Source organism: Lepidochelys kempii, chromosome 11, assembly GCF_965140285.1.
Source record: "Lepidochelys kempii isolate rLepKem1 chromosome 11, rLepKem1.hap1, whole genome shotgun sequence".
NCBI classification, from domain to species: domain Eukaryota; kingdom Metazoa; phylum Chordata; order Testudines; family Cheloniidae; genus Lepidochelys; species Lepidochelys kempii.
Genome location: NC_136390.1, coordinates 16,910,086 through 16,933,482, shown reverse-complemented (window position 1 = coordinate 16,933,482; position 23,397 = coordinate 16,910,086). Strand labels below are relative to the sequence as shown.

Sequence of the window (23,397 nt, the reverse complement as noted above, 5' to 3'; positions counted from 1 at the left end):
CTCACCCCCTGCACCCCAACCCCCAATTTCGTGGGCATTCATAGCCCGTCATACGATTTCCGTACTCAGATGTGGCCCTCAGGCCAAAAAGATTGCCCACCCATGGAATAGAGTATACGTCCACTTCCTGACCTGCCAAACTATTTTGTTGCATTTAACAGCTGCTGCATACCATCAATGGGTGAAGGGAATCCAGTCTACAAAGTGAGTCCGGATCCTCTAAGCTGCGAATTGCTATAAGTGTAAGCTGCTTTTAAATTATTGTATTGCTTACTGATCCATTTTAGGGTTTACCATCTAAACCAAAGAACTTTAACCATTTCAATATTATTTAAGGGAAAGGAGGATTTCCGATTTATTTAGCAACATACAACTAACTATTAGTCATTGCTGTCATTTGTTTAAATTTGTCAGAACAAAGGAAGCTTTCATGATTTGCCTTTGATAAGTACAAAATGCACTTGATCGATATCCATTTTTTTTTTTTTTTTTGGTGAATACAAAGAAGAATTAACGATACAGGTGAGAAAGATAACATACACTAATTTCAAAAATTGTGAGGCACCTCACTTATGCACAAATGTATGCTTTCTCCTCCCCCGACAAGCAGTACTTGTGCTAGTTTTGAAAGCGATTCCAAAAAGTTAAACAGGTATTGTAGAGACAGATCAAGTGATCTCAGTTGCTATAGTTAGACTTTGCAGCAAAACGGAATAATTATTTGCTCCAACATTAGGAGCAGCAGCAAAGTTTTAAGAGCCCATGATCTTAGCAAACAGAAAAACAAACCTGTAAGACGGAGAGCTTTGAGTCAATTAAAGCAAGAATGAAAATGAAGACAAAGTAGTACTCAACATGTATGAATGTATTATGTGTTACTATACATAGAACATAAGAACGGCTATACCTGGGTCAGATCAAAGGTCCAGCTAGCCTAGTATTCCGTCTTCCGACAGTGGCCAATGCCAGGTGCCGCAGAGGGAATGAACAGAACAGGTAATCATCAAATGATCCATCCAGTCGCCCATTCCCAGCTTCTGGCAAACAGAGGCTAGGGACACCATCCCTGTCCATCCTGGCAAATAGCCATTGATGGACCTATCCTCCATGAATTTATCTAGTTCTTTTTTGAACCCTGTTACAGTTTGGCCTTGACAACATCCTCTGGCAAGGAGTTCCACAGGTTGACTGTGCACTGTGTGAAAAAATACTTCCTTTTGTTTGTTTTAAATCTGCTGCCTATTAATTTGATTTGGTGACCCCTCATTCCTGTGTTATGAGAACACTAAATCCAGATTATAATTCATATAAACAAATTAAGAATTTGGGGTTCCTTGCCATTGATAAAATACTACAGTCAAACATTCAGAAAGACAGCTAAATTTTATATGAAAATCATGACAAAAATGATCTAATTTTAATAGAATATTCAACAAAAATTTAGACAATTTAGTTTGAGGGGGAATATAAATGAAAAATTGTGGCTCATTTCTGTTCTAAACACACTATTTTCAGATATTTATTTTAATCACATGAAGTGCTCTCTCACAGTTATTAACTTCTATGACAATATCCATCGAAATAAGGTGTTTTTTTTTAATTGGGACCGCTTCATTTACAAATTTAATTTAATGTTTATTGTATTCATAAAATCTAGGATTAAGCCTTAAATTGTCCATCTTCTGCAAACATTAACCTACAGATTTTTTACATCACTAACCGAATATTTTCAAAATATACAGGCCACATACAGGATTTTACACTATTAAGTTGCTATTTAAGGATGCTGTTACATGATGTTCTACAGGTTTAGTTAAATGATTAGACCAGGTAAGGGAACTGAAGTGGGAGAGTTTGGTGATTTAAATTACTTTTCATTGAAGTTGTATTTCAGTGAGATAAAGTATGCAGTAACAAACAAGATTAAGATACATACAGGAAGGATGACAGACAATTCAGTCTTGATAATTAACAGTAATAGGAAAATACTGTACATTGTGTACATTCAGCTTTAACACTGGCATTGCATTAAAAGATACCTACTTAGGCCTGTTAATAATGCTCAAATCTTATCAGTAATCAAGTGTACATTACCTTCTGCATGCACATGTCAGCTATTATGGACAGAGGTATTGTAAGGCTTAGCGCAAGTGTGCCTATCAGTGATGAGGTAAGAAAGCAGCCCCTAAAAAATATAAAAGTCTTATTTAAAAATTAAGACAAATACTTTAAAGTACAGAAGAGATTTAATCAAGGTTATCTGTTAGTTAAGGTTTGTTTTAAGTGTAAAGCCATAAGGTTTGTTTTCAAAAGTTCTTTGCAGGACACCTTCAATGTGAAAGTGACTGAGCCATACAATATATATATTTTTTAAATAAGACATTTCATGAAATTACTGTGAATTTGAAGTATTCTTTAGTTCACGAATTATTGGCCCAACAAAAGATCTACGGTAAGGCTTGCCTAGTGTGAGCCATTTCGGTATCAAGTTAACAGCACCTAAGATATTAAGAAAGGCTGTAAGTTAGACACTATGATCCATCAAGTCAATGATCCCAAATGTAAAACCAGGCTTGACAACAGATACCTTCCTAAGAGGTATTCTGCTTTGTCATGTAAAGAATCACTGATTTAATAACTCTGTAAATGCTTATTTTCCTACTCCAGTCAATACTGTTCATTAAACTAAATTACCTATTTATTCATGAGTCTAATGGTATTAGATGCTGATGGACCATCAAAATCAGTAATTAGGAAGTTTTACAGGTAATCTGGAAAAAAAAAAAAAACAGAACTACTCCCCTTTTTTGTTTCTTTATCTCCATCATCAAGGAACAAAGAGGGCACCAGATATATTTTTTCTATTTTAATTTAACTTCCTAATTACTAGGGCTGGTCAAAATTTTCCATCAAAACTGTTTCAACAGAAAATTGACCTTTCTACTAAATATCAAACAAAAAAACCCCAATAACTTTCCACAGACTGACCTGTTAAAAAACAACAACAACCTTACCCTTACCACCCCAAAAAAACCCCACAACCAACCAATCTCTACGCCAATAAAGTTTCTGGTTGAAAAATGCTAAGATTTTATTCAGAAATGCTACCACATCACCTCAACGGAGATGTAGTCCAAGTGCCTCACCACCCCATTCTCCTCTATGGGCCAGATTACTAGACAGACTACATCTCTTATGATGTACCATAGTGACATTACCAAATCAAAATTTTCTGTTTTCAGCTTAAGATTTTCAGTTTTTTGGCCAAAATGTTGAAGTTTTCCACAGAAAACAACCCCCTCTCCCTCAGTTATCTGACCAATACTAATTACCAACTTTAAACAAGACCTTAAATTTAAGAATATCAATTTTTTTATTCTATTCTTAAAAATTCAGTTAAGTCTTTCCTATGAAATTATATGGATAACTAGAGAATTAGTAGGAGTGACATCACAGAAGCTATGCACATGAAACCTAGTTAACTGAAAGGGGATGTGATTTTTATTCACATCACAAGATTGAGCTTAATAGGTGTTAACAAAAATAAAACAAACAGTTTGAACAAACAGTTGGAAAAAAGTCTTTTGGCTAAAGATTTAATGCACATGCCTCTTCAATTAAGGAATGAGAGAACCCCCAATCCAAGCCACTGGGTCCTTCTCAGAGAGACTTCCAGCAAAACAAAGACTAGACTGGACATTATATTGGTAAACTTTACCAAAAAAAAAAAAAAAAGAGGGGGGGGGGGCAGAAAAAATACTTGAGCAGGGGTGATGGGGGCAGAGAGAGGAAGCAAACAAATGTTAGGCCTTGTTTATTTATAGAGCAAAAGCAGCAAAAAAGCACTCTCCACTCCCCCAGAATTAAATGCACAAATCCAAATTTCCAGCTCCCGTTCACAACACTTTTAACTGGTAGGTATTTTCTATGACCCCACTTTAAGTTCTTCCAAATACAGAAGTAATTCAACCACACAGAAATTTAGGAGTACAAAGTTTAATTCAAACTTACAAATATGAAGAAACAAATAATTAAGACTCAAAATCTGCCACTTGGCTCTTCAGCTTATGCTTTTATGTCGTTGTACGCACAAAGTGTAATTAAAAAAGCAAAAACAAAAAACAACTGTGGTCTTGTTGGGACTATTCGCATGAATAAAAGGACGTTTGATGTTAACTCAAAGAATCCTATGATTCTTTGGGTTTAGAAATATTTTAGGGAGAGTTTGGGGACAAAATGAGATTTCTCATTCACTGCATAGCCATGAAATCACTAGCTTAATGTAGGAGCAGGGATCTCAACATTTAAATGGTTTCAGCTCAAACAAGTGTTACAACAAGAATATTTTTCTAATCTACACTTTGGCAATTATTGTTTTTTTCCAATTTAGCAATCTTGCTTCATTTTTCAGCAAATGATTTAATAGCGTCACTAGAGAGATGTCTCTTATTAGCAAGATGGTGTATAATATTCCAAAATATCCTGTCAATTAAAACTAAAACTTATCAAAATACTAAGAGCCTATACTCTGTGATGCAGGTGAACCTTCACAGTGTGGCTCAGTCACCGTCCAGTGACTAGGCCACTCAATTCAGAAGCCTGACACAAAAACGGTTACTCGCCTTCTCATAACTGTTGTTCTTCGAGATGTGTTGTTCATGACCATTCCAAACAGGTGCGTGCACGACAGCCAGAAGATTTTTCCTCTAGCAGCATCCGTAGGGTTGGCTTGGGCGCCCCCTGGAGTCGCAACTTCCTGGCTCCCAAGAGAGGGCCCTACCGACCTCAGTTCCTTCTTGCCGGCTACTCCGACAGAGGGGTAAGGAGGATGGGTATTGGAATGGACGTGAACACCACATCTTGAAGAACAGTTACAAGAAGGTGAGTAGCTATTCTTTCTTCTTCAAGTGCTTGTTCATGTCAATTCCAATCAGGTGACTCACAAAGCCCAAGTTCAGGAGGTGGGGTGGAGTAGTTCACTGATTGGAACACTGCTCTTCCAAAGGCCACATTATCTCTGGCCTGCTGGGTAATTGCTTAGCATGTGGTGAAAGTGTGTATGGAGGACCAGATCACTGCTCTGCACATTTCCTGGGTGGGGACTGCATCAGGAATGCTGTTGAAGAGGCCCGAGCTCTGGTGGAGTGCGCAGTGATCGAAGGACAGGCACCCCTGCCAGGTTGTAGCACTCACAGATGCAGGATGTGATCCATGACAAAATCTCGAGAAGAGACAGGAAGACACTTCACTCTGTCCACCACTACCACGAATAACTGGATGGACTTTTGGAATGGTTTAGTTCTCTTGATGTAGAAAGCTAGTGCTCTGTGGACATCCAATGAGTGAAGCCTTTGCTCCCTGCCAGTCAAGTGCAGCTTTGGATAGAACACCAGGAGGAAGATGTCCTGGTTGATGTGGAACTGGGAGACAACCTTCGGGAGAAAAGCCGGGTGAGGCCTGAGCTGAACCTCGTCCTTATGGAATACAGTATAAGGAGGCTCTGATGTTAGGGCCCTGAGCTCAGACACCCTCCTAGCTGAGGTTATCGCTACCAGAAACGCCACCTTGTATGAGAGAGAGAACAAGGAGCACGTCGCCAAAGGCTCAAATGGCGGCCCCATAAGTCTGTAGAAGACCAAATTGAGGTCCCAAGCTGAAACAGGCTGTCAGACCTGCGGGTATAACCTGTTGAGACCTTTAAGGAAATGGCTGGCCAACGGGTTGGCAAAGACCAAGTGTCCCTCTGAGCCTGGGTGGAAGGCAGAGATGGCAGCCAAGTGAACCCTTATTGACGACACAGACAGTCCAGTATAAGTAGCACCAAGGCGAGCATCGGAGCCGAATGGTGCTGCGCCAACCAGACTGAAAATTTCCTCTACTTGGCAAGGTAGGTAGCTCTCGTGGAGGGTTTCCTGCTGCCAAGGAGAACTTGTCTGACTTGATCAGAGCAAGAAAGCTCCACAGGGGCTTCCATGCTGTGAGGTGGAGTGACTCAAGGTTCGGATGTTAGAGACGGCCATGATCCTGAGTTAGTAAGTCCGGGAAAAGCCGCAAGGTAACTGGAGCTTCCACGGACATTTCCGGGAGTGACGTGCACCAATGCTGGTAGGACCAGGCTGGAGCTATCAATATCATTGAAGCTTCTTCCCTCCACATCTCAAGGAGTACATTGTGAATGAGAGGAATGGGCAGGAATGCATATAGGAGATGGCCTCCCCAGGGGAGGAGGAACACATCTGCAATGGACCCCGGGCTGTGATTCAGGAAGGAGCAAAACTGCTGACACTTCCTGTTACATTACGTTGTGAACAGGTCTATCTGGGAAAAGCCCCACTGATGGAAGATTGAGTTCATGATGTCCGGCCTAAGGAACCACTCGTGGCGATGGAATGACCTGCTGAGATGATCTGCCAACTCGTTCTGAACTCCAGGGAGGTACGATGCTTGCAGGTGTATCAAGTGCTCTACACAGAAGTCCCACAGCATGAGTGCTTCCTGTCACAGGGGAGAGGAGCGTGCACCCCCGTTTGTGGATATAAAACATCGCTGTGGTGTTGTCTGTCATGACTGATACACATCTACCTGTTAGGTGGGCTTGGAAAGTCTGGCATGCCAGGCGTACCACTCTCAGCTCTGACGTTGATGTGTAGAGCGAGATCTGTCTGAGACCAAAGGCCTTGGGTTCTGAGGTCTCCCAAATGTGCCCCCCAGCCCAAGTCTGACACCTCTGATGGATGGCTGAGGGCTGGTGAAGGGGATCCCTGCACATACTACCTGCAGGGTGAGCCACCACAGGGGTACTGGAGGAGGCAGGGTTACAATCCTGGACAAACTGTCCTGGGTTGGCTCATACACTGACACTAGCCATGATATGAAGAGATCGAAGTCTGAGTCTGGCATGCTGTACTACGTAGGTACAAGTAGCCATGTGTCCTAGAAGTTTCAGGCAGTTCTGTGCTGTGGTGGTGGGGAACTGCCTGCGACCTTGAATGCTATCACCTAGGGCTCGAAATCTCACTTCGGGAAGGAATGCCCTGGCCTGTGTTGAGTCCAGTACTGCCCCTACGAATTCTATCCTCTGAACCAGGGTCAGCTTTGATTCCCCTCATTCAGTAGCAGGCCCAATTCATCGTAAGATGCTCTTATGAAGGGGACTTCTCTACTTGAGCCCTGCGTCAGCCCTTAATCAGCCAGTTGTTACAGTACGGGAACACTGTACCTGTCGCCTGCGCAGGAATGCAGCCACGACTGCCATGCACTTTGTGAATACTCGAGGTGCAGCTGACAGGCCAAATGGAAGGACTGAACTGGTAGTGGGTGTTGTTCACCACAAACCTGAGGTATTTTCTGTGGGACAGAGTTATCGCTATGTGAAAGTAAGCATCCTTCAAGTTGAGGGCGGCATACCAGTCTCCTGGATCCAGTGAAGGGATGATGGAGGCTAAAGAGATCATGTGGAATTTGAGTTTCTTCACGAACTTGTTGAGTTCTTGCAGATCTAGGATGTGCCTGAGCCCTCCTTTGGCTTTCAGTATTAGGAAATACCAGGAATAGAAGCCCTTGCCCTTCTGCTCCTGAGGAACCTCTACCACTGCCCCTAGTAAAAGGAGCAAGTGCACCTCCTGTATAAGGAGTTGCTCATGAGAAGGGTCCCTGAAGAGGGATGGGGAAGGGAGGTGGAAGGGTGGGAATGCACAGAATTGGATGGGAGTATCCCCTCTCTACTGTGCGGAGCACCCGGAGGTCTGAAGTGATACGGGACCATGCACAGTAGAAAGGGGATAGTTGGGACGAAAAGGTAAGGCGGGGCAGATCCAGTTCTTGATCTGGTATGACATCCTCGTGCGCGCCTTCAAAAGGCCTGTTTCTGGCCCGCAGAAGGCTTGGTTTGGGCAGAGCCCTGGCCTGAGGACAGGTACGGCCACTTCCTGCTGCTTCTATTCCTCCTCCAGGAACCACCCTGTCAGTTTTGCTGGTAAATCCGCGGAGGAGGTTGCAGCCTGAAATGCCTGCATTGTGTGGTGGGGGTGTGTATACCCAGGGACTTGAGGGTAGCCCTCGAGTCTTTTAAACTGTGCAGTCTTCTGTCTGTCTTTTCAGAAAACAATGCCTGACCTTCAAAAGGTAGGTTTTGGATGGTCTGCTGGACTTCGTGAGGTAGTCCAGAGATCTGGAGCCAAGAGGACCTCCTCATGGCCACCTCCATAGCCATGGTACGGGGGCTGCATCCAAGCCATCAAGAGCCACCTGCAAGGAAGCCCTAGAAATGAGTTTGCCTTCCTCCACCAAGGCATTCAATTCAGAACAGGAGTCTGGTGGTAGCAGCTCAGCAAACTTGTCCATCGCTCCACAGGTGTTAAAGGATTATCTACTAATGAAGGCCTGTTGGTTTGCAATTTGGAGCTGCAAACCAGAGATGGAGTATACTTTCCTCCCAAATAAGTCAACCTTTCTGGCCTCCCGGTTTTCAGGAGAGGGTCCCTGGAACCCTTGGTGCTCCGTTTGGTCCACCATAGCATCCACCATAGCATCCACCACCAGGGAGTCGGGTGGAGGGTGAGCGTACAAGTACTGGTACCCCTTTGAGGGGATGAAATAGCTTCTTTCATTCCTACTGGCAGTGGGGGGCAAGGCGGCCAGGGTCTACCACAAAGTTTTTGTGCTGTCACTTATAGTTTTAATAAGTGGTAGCACGATACACGAGGGACCAGAGGGGGCGAGGACATCCACCATGGGATCCTCATCCTATACCACTTCCTCTGCCTGGATCCCCAGGTTCTGGGCCACCCTGCGCAACAGCTGTTGCAGGACCCTACTATCCTCCAAGGCCAGGGCTTTTGACATGCCCACAACAGGGTCATCTGGGGAGGACGAGGACGAAAACACTGGCCCATGGCCCTCATCACTGCCCTCGGTGCCAAGAGGGTGGCAGTCCTCGTGTGAATGGTGCTGAGGCTGCCAGCGCCGAGCTCAAAGCGGCAGGCAGGAGTCGTTGCTGGAGATGGACCCGGTGCCAGTTGCCATCGCGATCAATGTCGATTTGGATCTCTATGCCTGGTCCTGACCCTTAGCCTGATGGTTAGCCCAGGGAGCCCAAAAGAGTTACTGAGTTGGTGGTTGCCACTGAGGTGGCCATGGTGCCGGAGGAGGCTGGCGGTGTTGCCTAGATCTAGACCTCCTGCTGCTGGACTCCGAGGTCTCCAGAAAAGAAGACCACAGAGGAACAGTATTGGATGGTGCCGAAGAGCGGTGCCAAGCCTCTGGAGACTGATGCAATTTCCCCCCGTGGGCGGCCGGCACCGGGGAGTGGCGTGCTGGAGATGGTGAGCAGCATGACATCATTGCTGGCTTGCCTCTAGATGGAACAGGCGGTCTGGCTATTACCAGTGCCTTGAGTCGACAAGCCCCTGGGACTCTGGGAGCTGCCAGACCCAAAGTAGGCTGGGTGTGCTAAGGTCTCCCTGCCGCTGTCTCCTTAGGCTTAGGACGGGGAGAGCGTCCTCTCTCCTGCCTCTTTTTCTTCTGGGTCACCAGGAATACATATCGGCACCTACCAGAAGTCTTACGTGCGGCGCTGTGTTGGTGCCGGGAGTCCTTAATTTCCTTTCTAGGAGCCGACTTGTGCACCATCGGTGTGCTGCACACAGAAGAGGCGGAGCTTGCCATGGGCTCCGCTGACCCAGGGTCGGATTGCGGGCTGAAGGCTGCCTCTATGAGGAAAATGTCCGAGTCTCTGTTCGCGATCCTTCAGGGTCCTTGGCCAAAACGCTTTACAAATGCGGCACTTGTCCTTTTGGTGACTCTCACCAAGGCACTTCAAACGAGAAGTGTGCAGGCCACTTTTTGGCATCAACTTTCCGCAGACTTCACATGGTTCGAACCCCAGAGTCCAAGGCATGCCCCAGGCGTGGGGGGAGAAAAGAAGCGGGGGGACCTCCACAAAGAAAACAGCCTAGTAACGCCACTACTAGTATTAACTTAAGACAAAAACTATTAACTATATACAAAATACAATGGGACACGAGCTTGCAGAAGCAAGAGTGAGGGAAGTTCCAGCTAGCCATCATTGGCGGTAAGGAGGAACTGAGGGGGTGGCGGGTTGGCAGGGTGCTATATTGTGTGCCATGAAGGCGCAATTCCAGGGCGTGCCCAGGCCAACCCTCCCGATTCTGCTAGGGGAAAAATCTTCCCTCTGTTGTGCATGTGGTACGCACACACCTAATTGGAATTGACATGAAAAAGTACTCAAAGAAGAACCTCTGATCCTAGTTCTTCTGCTCATGCTGTAGAGGACCATGGTCTTAAACCCAGAAGTCTCAGGTTCAATTCCTACTGTTACTGACCCAATTCCTACTGCTACTCACCCATAATACACATTATCCCAGATTTCCTTTGTTTACTGACTTGCTAATTCGTAATTCATCTCCTAGTGATTAATGCAAGCTAATAAGATACCAGTGCAATCATTTTTCAAAAATCTAATTTAGTTAAACTTTTAAACTATGGAAGTATGTAATTTACTGGATATGATTCTTGCATTGCCAGGATATTGCAAGAGTCTGGAATTTAAATAATAGTTTTTATGTAAACTCATAATCCAAGATGATTAATGCTCACCTTTTTTTTTGGTAAGTGTATTGTTTCAGCAGAAATCAGCACAAGAAAACTACAATTTCAGGATAAACAGGATCCTCAAAATCTCGTCATCTTTCCTCTAATAGTTTTATAATTGGCGAACAATATACAAAATTAATAACTACCGAGTTTATTCTTCTTAGCTCTAAATAATATGTACACTTGTTTCTTTCTATAATCTCGAGCCATTTTCTCTTTACAATTATCAGGCTAACTGCTCTTAAACCATAATTTATGATGTATCAGATGACTTCCTCCAACTCAGACTGCCTTTACAGATCACTGTAAAACAAAAACACAGCCTAATCATTTTGACACCTCAGCAGCTCACAGTCTTTAAGTAATGTATCAGAGGACAACTTATATGAAGTAAACAGTACATACCACAGCCAGAGGAATTCTGACAGAACTGTTCCAATAAGGCCATTAATGACAATGCACATCAATACCAATTTATTGGGAAATTCAAAGGCCTCGAATCCAGTATAATGAAGTAGGAAGAAACCTGGCCAAAGCAGCAGCAGATTAAAGAGGCCTACAAAACCTGAACATAAAAATCAAATTAATGTTGGTTTCCTTTCAGTTTAATCATAATTTTTTATTTACCTCCTTCTCCCCTTACTTGGCTTCCCCTAAAGTCTAAATGTCTGGCAAAAGCTGCAGAAAAACTATCTTAATAGGCTGTTCCTATTCCTGGGGAAAGGAATACAGGAATCTTTAACTGAAAATGGCAAGCAATACTTTAATTATTTACAATATGTGACACTTCTAGGCTTTTAGTAGTTCCCCAAGTTCAGAATGCGTATTTGGCTTTCCACAAGTAAAGCAATCTTCCATTTTAAAGATTCCAACAAGAAAGAATTTACACTAGCAATAGGGATGATCTAGAGCATAGGGAATCCAGGGTGTCACAACCACCATCATCTTTAATGACTAGATGGTCCTAGAACTATTGGGAGGGACTCCTGAAGCTTTTTTCAATTCCAACATAGGGTCACAGTATGAAAGCTGGACTAGTAACAAGGCATAAAACATGTTTGTTTTTTTTAAAAAACAACAACAACAAAGCTCTATCATGGACTTTTTAAAAGTGACACTGGTCAGTAAGAGCTCCTGCCTGAATCCAACTGTCCATTTGAAACAGGGATGCATTGGACAGTTACACAAGAGTTATAAAAAGAAAACATGGGTCTGAGAAAATAGGTTGTCAGTGCCTACATGTGAAAAGAGAACTAAAAGATCAAACTTTGGGGGAAAAAAGATCGGGAATTTATAATAATAATTCCAGGTTAAGCACTACTACTGTGGGTTTCAAACCATGGTGCATGAACCACTGAATGAACTTGGTCAATCAACAACTTGCTCGTGGGTCTGGAAAAAGTAGATGACCACATGGTGCTGGCTTTACTTGTTTCCAACTGTTAAAATTACTTTGCACTTGTCTTTATTGAATTTCATACAAATTCTCCAATTTGTGAGGTAGTTTTGAATTCTAAGCCTGGCCTCAAAAGTGCCTGCAAACCCTCCCAGTTTGGTATCATCCAAAAATTTTATAAACACACTTTCCACTCCCTTATCCAAGTAATTAATGCAAATATTGAACAGTAGCAGACCCAGGACTGTAGCAGAGTAGCAGACTCTGGGACCCCGCTAAATGTACTCACCTTATAGTAATTTCATCTAAACTGCTTTTCCCTTGTTTGCTTATGAGAAAGTCATGTGGGATTATTTCAAAAGCCTTACTAAAATTTCAGATATATCGCATCTACTGCTTCCCCCTATCCACTGTGCCAGTAACACTATGAAAAAAGGAAATTAGCTTGGCTTGGGATGATTTGTTCTTGATATATTCAAGTTGACTATACCTTTTAACCCTTTTATCCTCTAGGGCAGGAGTAGCCTATATTTAGTGAAGGTCCAAATTTCTTGGTGAACGTATAGTCACAGTCCAGACCCCAGAGAAAAATAATAATAATAAAAAAAATAATAAGTAAAATGATTTCAGGGTCCGTTCAAAAGCATCTGATGGTCTGGATTTGGCCCACGATCTGCCTATTGACTAGCCCTGTTTTAGGTGCTTACAAACTGATTGTTTAATAATTTGTTCTATCATCTTTCCAAGTATCAAAGTTAGACTGACTGGTCTGTATTTCCCATGACCTCTCTATTCCCCCTTTTAAAAGGCAGGTATTATATTTGGCCTTCTGAAGTCCTCTAGGACCTCAACTGTCCTTCATGAGTTCTTGAAGATAATTACTAACAATTCTGCGATTGCTTCATTTAGTTCCTTAAGTACCCTACCATAAATTTCATCAGGCCCTGCCAACTTAGCTAAATATTCTTTAACCTGTTCTTTCCCTATTTTGGCTTGCGTTCCTTCCCCCTTGTTGTTAATATTGATTATACTGAGTATCTGGTCACAATTAACCATTTTAATGAAGACTAAGCAAAAGAGGCATAAAACATTTCAGCCTTGTTGATGGCATTAGTTAGCTCTCCTTCCCCTCAAAGTAGCGAACCTACACTCTCCTTCATCTTTCTCTTGCTCCTAACGTACTGAAAGAACCTCCTATTATTGCCACATGTCCTTTGCTAGATGTAACTCATTTTGTGCCTTCCCTTTTCTAATTTTGTCCCATATGCTTATAACATTCTTTTGTCCATTTCCTTTGTAATTCATCCATGTTTCCACTTTTTGTAGATATTTTTGCAGATTACTGATTTTGCAGATAGTTTCTTAAAGCCTAATTAGCACAAAGACTGGAAGACTCACTGCAAATTACTGATTTCTGTGAATTAGCAAGCAACTGAACATAATTGTACTATGGTCATTTATTTCATCATTTAGTTTTATTTATATTTCATGATATACTAGTACATTTGAAATTTTATTAATATGAAAACTCCCAGAAGCACTTTGCTATTAAGTCTGCTCAGAGGCAGGGACAGAACACTACATTTTTGAAGGTTAGTAAGGCTCTATGGCACAATATATGGCTTCTGGTTTACAATTTGGACTTCAGAAATTATGGCATTGCAAAGTGGAGACACCATATTGAACTGCTCACTACAAAACCTGCACTACAACAAAAATTTCAGCATACCCATCCAGTTTTTATTCAATATAAAAATACATCACAGGAATCATCAACAGAGGGTCACTGTGTCACTGATGGCCTTACGGAGATGTGTCAAGCACCTGAGACTCCCACTGACTACAGTGAGAGCTGCTGCTCAATACTCCTCAGGATCAGGACCTAAGAATGGACTAGTACTGAGAATACTCAAAGATTAAGGCCCTAAACCTGCAGACACATATATGCTTAACTTTACATGCATGTTTAAGTGTTTACAAGATTGGGGCCTGAAGAGCAAGGAATTTAGTCATTCTGTAAATGAAAGTTTTGTTTTCAATATAGTCATTGCTATATTACAATATTGCTGTTCTTACCAAAGAACATTGGTATATCAAGCTTATCTTCTCTGTCTACTTTTCTTTTTATCATAACTATATAGACAGCATACAGCACTGCTCCTACAAGAGACCACAGGGAACCTGTAAAAGATGAAAAATATTGTTTTAAGACAAATGGGTTAGGCATAGTGTTATCAATCTGACTATCATACTTAATTCCCTCTACTGGGCAATTTTCTAATTGTAATAGTTTACTATAGAATCCATTATTATATAAAATGAATTAAACTTATGAAGATGTGACCCTCTACATGCATATATTGAAAGGGTATTTAATAAAAAGCATTCCTCAAAACAAGCCACTTTCAGCAGTTAATCTTACAGAGTCTAATACATGACAGATTTATACAACATTTCCTTCTCCCACCCTGTAGTTTTGAGCAGTTAAAAAAAAAACCCAACATGTTACATTTATCTTGGTATTTCAATTTACAGAATAAAATTTTAAAAATATTTAATATACCTATTGTACCTCTTCCTGGAGATTTCTCAGACCCAGAGAGATTAACAAGAACTACACCGCCAATGCTAGGAAAAAACATCATCAACTATTAGGCATACCACAGATTTATTTTTTTAAATTAAATCTCGCGCACACGCACACCAACAAATAAAGACACCAGTTTTTAGATATCTGTAATTAGACTGAACCCACCTTTTGGTGAATCTGTGCTTTAAGGCCTACTCCACAGCTCAATTAAATCAATGTGATTCTTTGCACTGACTTCACTGAACTATGGATCAGGCCTTTGTGAGAACAAAGCTGACATGAGATATTAAGTTTCATTAAACATCTAATGCTTTCCATCTGCATTAAACCAAAATCTAAAATTAACTAGCAATAAGAAAAGTGTTAGTATTTATTATCTAATAATTTTATAACCAAATCCTATACTTATATCTTAAATTAGGTTAAAATGACCACTAAAATATAATTGCTTAAAGATGCCCTGCCCATTACAGTTGAGATTCACTTTGACTAATAAAACAAAAGAATCTGAAGCATATCATCATTGTTGTATACACACTATATACTTTCCCAAAACTCCACTGACATAGTGGAGAAGGGGGGGAGGGGTGAGTTCAGAGCAGATCTATAAAAGCTGACAGCTGAGAGTTTTGAATGATAGCAGAACAAAACTGTGAAACTAACCAGATTACACATATATCATAGCATCTTTTTTCCTAACCCATCTAAATATTTAGAAGTTACTTAAGTATCATGCACACAACTTTCAGACACAAACATTAAAAAGTCAAAATTAGCTGAACCTCAAATTAGCTCCCTAATGCTGCACACCAAAGTCATCTGACCCAAAAATGGGTTCAAGTGAAAATATATAGTAAAAACAAGTCATTCCACAGCAGAGTAGTAACACCACAAGGCTCCAGCAGTGTTTTAACCTTAATCCTCGGTTACTTAGTCTTCAGCAACTAGCATATAGGGAATTCTATTAACGAAAGGTTTATATTTAGAGTAGTGGTTCTCAACTCTGGTCCACCGCTTGTTCAGGGAAAGCCCCTGGCGGGCCGGGCCGGTTTGTTTACTTGCCACGTCCTCTGGTTCAGCCGATCGCGGCTCCCACTGGCTGCGGTTCGCCGCTCCAGGCCAATGGGGCCTGTGGGAAGGGTGGCCAGCACATCCCTCAGCCCACACCGCTTTCTGCAGCCCCCACTGGCCTGGAGAGGCGAACTGCGGCCAGTGGGAGCCGCAATCAGCCGAACCTGCAGAAATGGCAGGTAAACAAACCGGCCCGGCCCGCCAGGGGCTTTCCCTGAACAAGCGGTGGACCAGAGTTGAGAACCACTGATTTAGAGGGAGGAGACTCCTGGTCAGAGCAGTTGTCAAAAAAAGTGAAATTTTAAGCAGGCACTCTTCTACATTTTATTTTCTTTAAAAAACTTGCCAAGATCTGCTACTCTTGAAATAACATTCTTCACCAAATAAATTGAACTAACAGTTTAAAAAAATACCAGCTTGTTTAGGGATAGGGTCAGAGAAGGGGTGCTGGAGATTAAGAGTTCATAGGCCTACCTTAAAACAACAGCTAACAGTTTGGAAAGGGTAAACCGGTCTCCACTGTTGCTTGGAAACACGGCAGCTAAGATTAAGGTAAAAAGTCCTGTAAGAGAAAATAAAAAGGTGTAATATCTTTTCAAGCTGTATTACTCCCCTGTTCAATAAACTGTACTACCACTATACCACTACCTCGATTTAACTTAAATGTTGGCTGCTCACTTCAGCTTAGTTTCCATACTGTTAATCTGAATTTTTGCAACCGAATTGGTATGTCAGTTTGTTTCTAATTTTCTTGTATTGCTGAAATGTTGACAGTGTCTAAATTGAAATTCAAAATCTATGCCCCCGACAAGTAAAAATACATTTAACAAAAATGAAGATTGCAACTTAAACATGCAAAGGAAATAAACTCTGTTAAGTCTTTTTATATATATATATTAAAAAAAAATATCAGCCCATGCCAAAACCAGTGTATATTGGAACTACACTTTTTAAATAGCAGTAACTAAAGCAGTGCGCTATTTTTGGGTTGCGATAAATGTAAGCATCAACTTTGAAAGACTAAGTCTAATTACATGTTAAAGCAAAACTGGGGAGCAATTAGTGTCTGCCATGCTCTGATAAAATTAGACAGTCTCACTGAACATGTTAAAAAAAAACCTATTTAGAGAACTTGATGTCCATAGTAGGGACAGATTATGGTTTTTGGGTCAACAGAAATATGAGATACAAAAAAAGCGCTCATATAGTTTTAAATTAAGACACTTCAATGGCGGAACTAACCATTTCCTAAAAACACTGTAGCTTGGTACTTCTTCTCACCCCTCCAAACAGTGGAATTGATTGGTTCTAATTATGAAATCCCCTGCAAATTTTCCAGTGTAAAAGAAACCTTTGTTTTTATGTTGCAAACTTGAAAGGGTGCTAGATTTTTTTTTTGTTTGCAGTTCAAAAGCGGATATTTTTTTCTTAAAAGGAGATCTGCAAGTGTAAAATTCACAAAACTAAAATTAGATTTATGTCCTTAATGCTTCCAGTGACCAGTATCAGGGTATACAGCAGAGCCTTCATTGAAATTACTTTCACTCCCACCCTTCTTTGGGTTATTGTAGTCCAGACCTCTCATATTATCACCAGCTCTTTGCAGCACAGCAGCTGTGTCATTTGGTTCAGATCACATCCACAATACTCACTACATATAGTCTACGGGGGCATACTGCTTTCCCCTTCCCCATTTAAAAAAAAAAATACATTGTAAATTTTATTATTGTTCTCATACCAATTAAAACTTAAGGTTGTATAGAAACTGCAATCATGATCAGCTTAAAGACAAAAAACCCAAGGAAATTTTGCTGGTTTCAGATTCAGCACATGCTGGAGGTTCTGTTCAATGCATTATTTCAAATTTAGATTTCACAAGAGCTGCTGAAGAAAAAAGTAATAAATCTAAAATTTTAAAAATACCCCTCTCATAGTCAGGGGCATTCAGTACATCGATTTCAGGTATGGCTGAGCATCCTAGAAAAGTAGCTCACTTTTAAAACAAAAAATTTCTTCTGTATGTGAAGGATTTTTTTTTTTTTAAACAGTAAATTGCAGCCACCTAAAAGGTCAGCTTTCCTTGCAACTACTAAAGTCCAAAAAGTATCCTAACTATAAAAATGTAATGTAGTTGCAGAGCTATATACAGACAAAAGAATGCAAGTTGCAAAGTGATAAGACATGGGTAGTAAAATAATTTCCAACAATATAGGGAATGTGTCTAAGCTATCATGTTTGGTTTTTAAACTTTACGCTTCTCAAAGATACACATAATAGTCAATTTAATGAACTAGTGCTAGCACAACAAAAAGAGCTTTAATTTATAAACAGCTATTTCACTAGCTCTTACAATGCACATTTCATATCTTACCAGAGGTTGAAGATAGGATATTAACTATGGCAACTTGTGCATTTAAGAGTGCTTCTTGATAAGAGAAGTTTGCCAAAAACCACTGCAGAACAAGGAAAGTAGTTTAATGAATAAATGGATAATCACAAAATGTATTAAAACAGTCTGTTTTGCCTGTGCATTAATTCCTACAATTTTTAGATTTTTTTTATATTTACCAGAGATATCACTTGAACCAGTATACAAAAAAATCAATCAGGACAAGGCTTTCACACAAGTCCTTTTGCCTTATAAATAACAATATCATTTTCTAATTGTTATTAAGAAGAGACAGAGGCATAAAGTAGCAGAGGTGAAACAGGCAACATGAACAGTTTCAGAGGTGTCTACAATAAAGTAATTACTGCAGACTTTAAAAAAATGCACACTAGAGATAATCAGTGAAATGGCAACTGCAAGTCAGCAACAACCAAAAAGCTAACAACTTAGTCTGAAGTCATCATTTTGAAACGGTTTTCAAAAACTAAGAGAAACTACTTATTTCCATAAATCTCAAAAGGTTAAATTAATCATCATCTCACTTAAACGGATTCATATACTGGAGTCTTAAAACATCTTAAGTACATAAACAAACAAGCATCTCCAAAATAGAGATAATACAATGCATAGACCAATTATCTCACAGGTATTTTGTGAGGATTAAATGTTTGTAAAATCCTTTGTAAAACAGTAAATATTAGATCATGTCTTGGGCAAGACCTCATTAATAATGTTATCCTAAAGATGTTCTTAGTGAAGCTACCATTCTCCCAAAAATTATTTCAAAAAGATTTTACTTTTTGAATGATGCCCAAGAAGAAAAATACAGAAGTAGATACGGCCAAGGTACCTTTTAGAAGCAACTGCAAAAGCAAGAGCAGTATCATTTAATTTGTTTGTAAACAAAAAGGAAAGAATAATCTTATTCCAGACAGTTTTTAAGTACATGTGCAAAAATAGAAAATAAATCTAAAAAAGATTGTTACTTTATAATCTCCTTCATATACATGAAATATACAATTAGTTTTCCTTTAAATTCTGTGGACATCTTCTCAATATATGCATCCATCTCAAGAAATTCCAGTTGTCAGATCACTTTCCTCTGGTCAGTGCACCAGTTAAAGCCACCTCCTGAGCTGCTATACCCATGAAGTATCTCCTGCTGGCCTAAGAGCTATGTGTGGCTTGCTCTTAACCAGATTAATTTAAATTTAAATAAAACGTCTCTAGCAGTACAGTGGGGCCACTGTTGGAAGGGCCACCACTGCTTTGTTACCCTCCTCTTCAGTGCTGGCTCTTAGGAAACATGCCACTCTCACCTCTGTGTTTCCATGACATTGAGAACTGCTGCAGAAGTATGTGAAGATGACCAGTCTGCTGATGAGGATAAAGACATCTTGCGGCCCTATCTATTCTCATTGGGGAGAGTTGAGGATATCCTCTGTCACAAGCCAAACATCTTCACATCACTGCATGGCTGTGTATAATGCCACAGGATGAGACAGACAAGGTGGTGGCAGCTTTCAAGAGGTTCCACAAAAAGAGAGCAGAGCAACAGCTGCATTTATAAGTCCTTTCTCCTTCTCCACCCTGAAACTGAAAGGCAGTTCTACATGCTATATCCACAAAGTTGTGGGTACAGTCAGGGCTCAGCCCCACTCCTCTATACAAGGGAGAAACAACAGCTGTTGTTTAAGTAACCCCGGATTTCTGCCCGGGAAAGACTAGTGAGTGACTTACCACATCCATTCTGAAGAGTGGAGTAAGACATAATTTACAATGGCCCTGCCAGCAGTAGAACCTCTGCTACAATTAAATGCAAGCCACTGAAAACCCAGTGTACTGTTCAGAGTTGCGTTTTAGGGAAGTGCAGATCAGAGAGGTTATACTGTATTTAGCATATACATAAAATGAGAAAAACACTGAAAAAATAGACCACACTCCAACGTTAAATACAAGTTCATTTTCATTACTATGTAATACAGTTCGATATTTGTAGCTATACATAATAATTTTCTTAAAGAACAAAGGACATACCACAAAGCAAAAGAAAAAGCTGATTTTTGCTACTTGAGTTGCAGTGAGTTTCCCTACAGTTTTTAATATTGATTCCTGCTCCTTAACAGTTGGATATGACATGCGAGACAACTTTGCTTCCAGTGCATGGCTCGATGGGAGTTGTCGAATCTCCATAACATTACTGAACCTTACACGAGGCTTTTTGGGAGCTTAAGGAAAAAACAAAGTGGCACATGATCATTCAACTTTTCACTCTATTACACAGAAAAAAAAAAGAAGTGATGTTTGATCCCATTGATTACAGCAGTTCACAAATCATGACATGAAGCTTCTCCCTCCAACAAAAGATTTGCTTTAGTTCTTTTTTTAACAAAATAGTATTTATACCACTTGATAGGGTACTTATGAAAAAAGGACCTCATAATTGTTTTAAATAATTATTACGGTCTGTTCAGAGTGACTCCTTTGAAACTTGACAATGAAGCCTGTTACTTTATTTTTCCCCATTACTTTGTATGCACGTTGTATTTTTAATAATGCACAATAGCTCAAGTTCTAATGATTTTGTTTTAAAGAAATTATCAGATGTTAAAAGTTGCACAAATTTGCATACATGGGAAAATTAAAGTTATGTTTTTGATCTTACAATGTTGCCTGTACCAATTTAAACTAATAAAAAGATTCCACAACACAAGTAGTGGTTAAGTTAACAACAAAAGAATTAGCTCAGTGACAGAGTGATAATGATTTGAACTTCCATTTTCCAGTCCTGTGATGGTGCCCTGTCCCCTCTGAAGTCAATGACTTCACCCTGGGGCCAGGATTTCACCTGATTTCTTGCTCTTTAGACAAGCAGGGAATACAGAGGCAACAAAAACAGTCCCTAGGCAAGAGAAACTATCTTGTGTTGTTGAAGAGTCTGGCTAGTGTCTCTCAGTAAAAAGTACACCATACAGTTATGCTAAACTGTAAGAAAAGGATGGTTGCAATATAGCGTTCTGAGGGTAGGAGCGTTACACAGATCCTCAAAGTTTCAGTAGGAATCTGGAGGATTTTTCAGGTTTGGAGAATGGGTCAAAGAATCTAATAGTTACATCAGACAGGAAACTTTTATATACAAAAAAGAGTTAGATTATTAAATGAAAACAAAAAAAAACAATACTAATTATAACAGTGTCTTAGGTTTTTCTATAGCACCTATTACTGTAGTAGTGACAATATGCACAGCTATCCATTAAAATGTTTTTTTTTTTTAAACCCTGACCAATGTAGCTGTTAACCTAACTTTTAAGTTTAGATCAACTCTAAAAGTGTGGGGGGAAATCCCAAAATTCCATCCCAGGAAAGGCAAGGAATAAGGCCAGACACCTGAGGGGATTTGCTTACAGAGATCAGGAACAGGATAGTGGTGGAGCTAGCTCTGCAACCACAACAGGGGCAATACAGACACAAAAATAGTCCCTGTACCAAAGAGCATTTTGAAATTCTGAAGTCTTTACTCACTTTTTTCAGTATCACTGTTAGCACTGCCATTCTTTTCACTTGGTAAGTCATGAAACTTTACAGGAACATACAAAGGTTCACTCTGAAATGCAGCAGGACAAGTAGCATATGCAGTTAAAAAGAACATTGAAACTGTCAGCAAAACTGTTATCTTAGGATACCTGGAAACAAAATACTAAAGGAAAAACAAGTTCCATGAAATAGCAAGACAGTCAGAATTTTTAAGCAGTATCACGATCGCTCTACCAAGTCTCTTCACTACTACTAAGATATTTCAACTTTCTAGTACACATATAAAAATACATGACCAATCTATTTTAGAATATATTTTAAATCCGTTAAGTAACCCCCTTTTTTTTTTTAAATCTTCTAACAAGTTAATATTTTAGACCAGTGCAAATATAGCAACTACCATGCATGTCCCAACAAGATTTAAAAATGAAGACTGACAAAAATCACTTGTATGGTAAACCTGGCTGGAGTTTATTTCTCTTTCAAGTTGTAAGATGAGATCATGATATGTTAATGTGTTCACCTCCAGCTGAATCACTGTTGTACGGGCCTTGGATTTGAAGGCTGTTTGGATTTATCACTGCCTCGCCACATTTGGCTTTGCAAAAATTGAGCTGAACCTGGGAATGTTTCCCTTGTATGACACACTGATATTTATTTCATAGTCCAATCTAAATTCAATTAATATGTTTTATTTCAGAGAGATCCCACATCTCCCACTGTGAGTAGCACTATTTCTTGCATGACACATTACTGCCATTTTAACTAAATGCTTTTCAGTCATTTTGATTAAAGGAGAAATGTAACTCATCTTATTTCCTGGATGCCTGCAAATTTAAGTGTACAATTTTCAGAATAGGATGGAAATAATTGACAAACATAGTGGTGTCTTAATCATACAAAAAAATGAAGGGACTTACCAAAGAACTGTTTACAGTGTTATCTGTTGTACAAGCAGCAAAATAACCTTCAGCATCTGCAAACTAATTAGAGATTTTACATTTAAAACTTTAACAAGTCATTGTAAAATATTATATAAAATCCTAAGTAAAAAATGTTTACATTGTAGTCTACCATAGTTTAGTCACAAAATACTGAAAAGAAAAATAAGTATAAAGTTAGTAATATTTCACAAGCCAGCAGAGAAGATCAGCAACAGTAAAACCAGGTCTTGTTCTGCAAAGAGCAATTCCCTACTGGCTTAACACACAATCTATATATAACTGTTTATTATCAGAAATGCTGAAGGAATTATTGAATTGAATGTCTATAAATATATTAGATTGGTTAAGGTTGGTGCATTGTTTTAAACATTAAAACATTGTTTTAAAACATTCAAATGTCTAATAGTACATCTTTTAGTAACAGTAAACATTCAAATGTCTAATAGTAATCTTTTAGCAGGGTGGATAAAAATTAAAAAAAGTCAGATTTTTATTTATTTATTGGATTTTTTTGATAAAATGCTTTTTGAGGGAAAAAACCTATCTAAAGATAGCTTTAATTAAGACACGTTATAGCTCAAAGATATCTCATCATGGAATAGGGATTATGAATGCTAATTCTATAGTATGAGACAATATATTCACGTAATGTTTAAGAAAAATTTTGTAAACGAGTTCCAATAGTTCATGGATTAGGGACCCAATCTTATGGGGTTCCACGGGCTTCTATAGAGATTATTTAGGTTAATCTTTCTATCTACCCAATGGGACTCAGTGCTCAGTCTAGAACAGTGGTTCCCAAACTTGTTCCGCCATTGTGCAGGGAAAGCCCCTGGCGGGCCGGGCTGGTTTGTTTACC

General features: G+C 39.9%; 1 protein-coding gene across 8 annotated transcripts in view; it reads right to left on the bottom strand.

Annotated features, from left to right (window-relative positions):
• Positions 1-23,397, bottom strand: part of SLC35F5 (solute carrier family 35 member F5) — a 53,085-nt gene that overhangs the window by 8,207 nt on the left and 21,481 nt on the right. For 6 of the 8 annotated variants that reach the window (XM_073305267.2, XM_073305266.2, XM_073305265.2 and 3 more), the window contains 9 exons: positions 22,515-22,577; positions 21,583-21,664; positions 20,098-20,288; positions 18,043-18,124; positions 16,146-16,233; positions 14,574-14,638; positions 14,087-14,191; positions 11,020-11,179; positions 2,095-2,185 (listed from right to left, as the gene is read on the bottom strand). In XM_073305267.2, the coding sequence (XP_073161368.1) occupies positions 2,095-2,185; positions 11,020-11,179; positions 14,087-14,191; positions 14,574-14,638; positions 16,146-16,233; positions 18,043-18,124; positions 20,098-20,288; positions 21,583-21,664; positions 22,515-22,577 (927 nt within the window). The remainder of the gene's footprint in view (positions 1-2,094; positions 2,186-11,019; positions 11,180-14,086; positions 14,192-14,573; positions 14,639-16,145; positions 16,234-18,042; positions 18,125-20,097; positions 20,289-21,582; positions 21,665-22,514; positions 22,578-23,397) is intronic. The other 2 variants (XM_073305269.2, XR_012154211.2) reach the window with 2 other exon arrangements.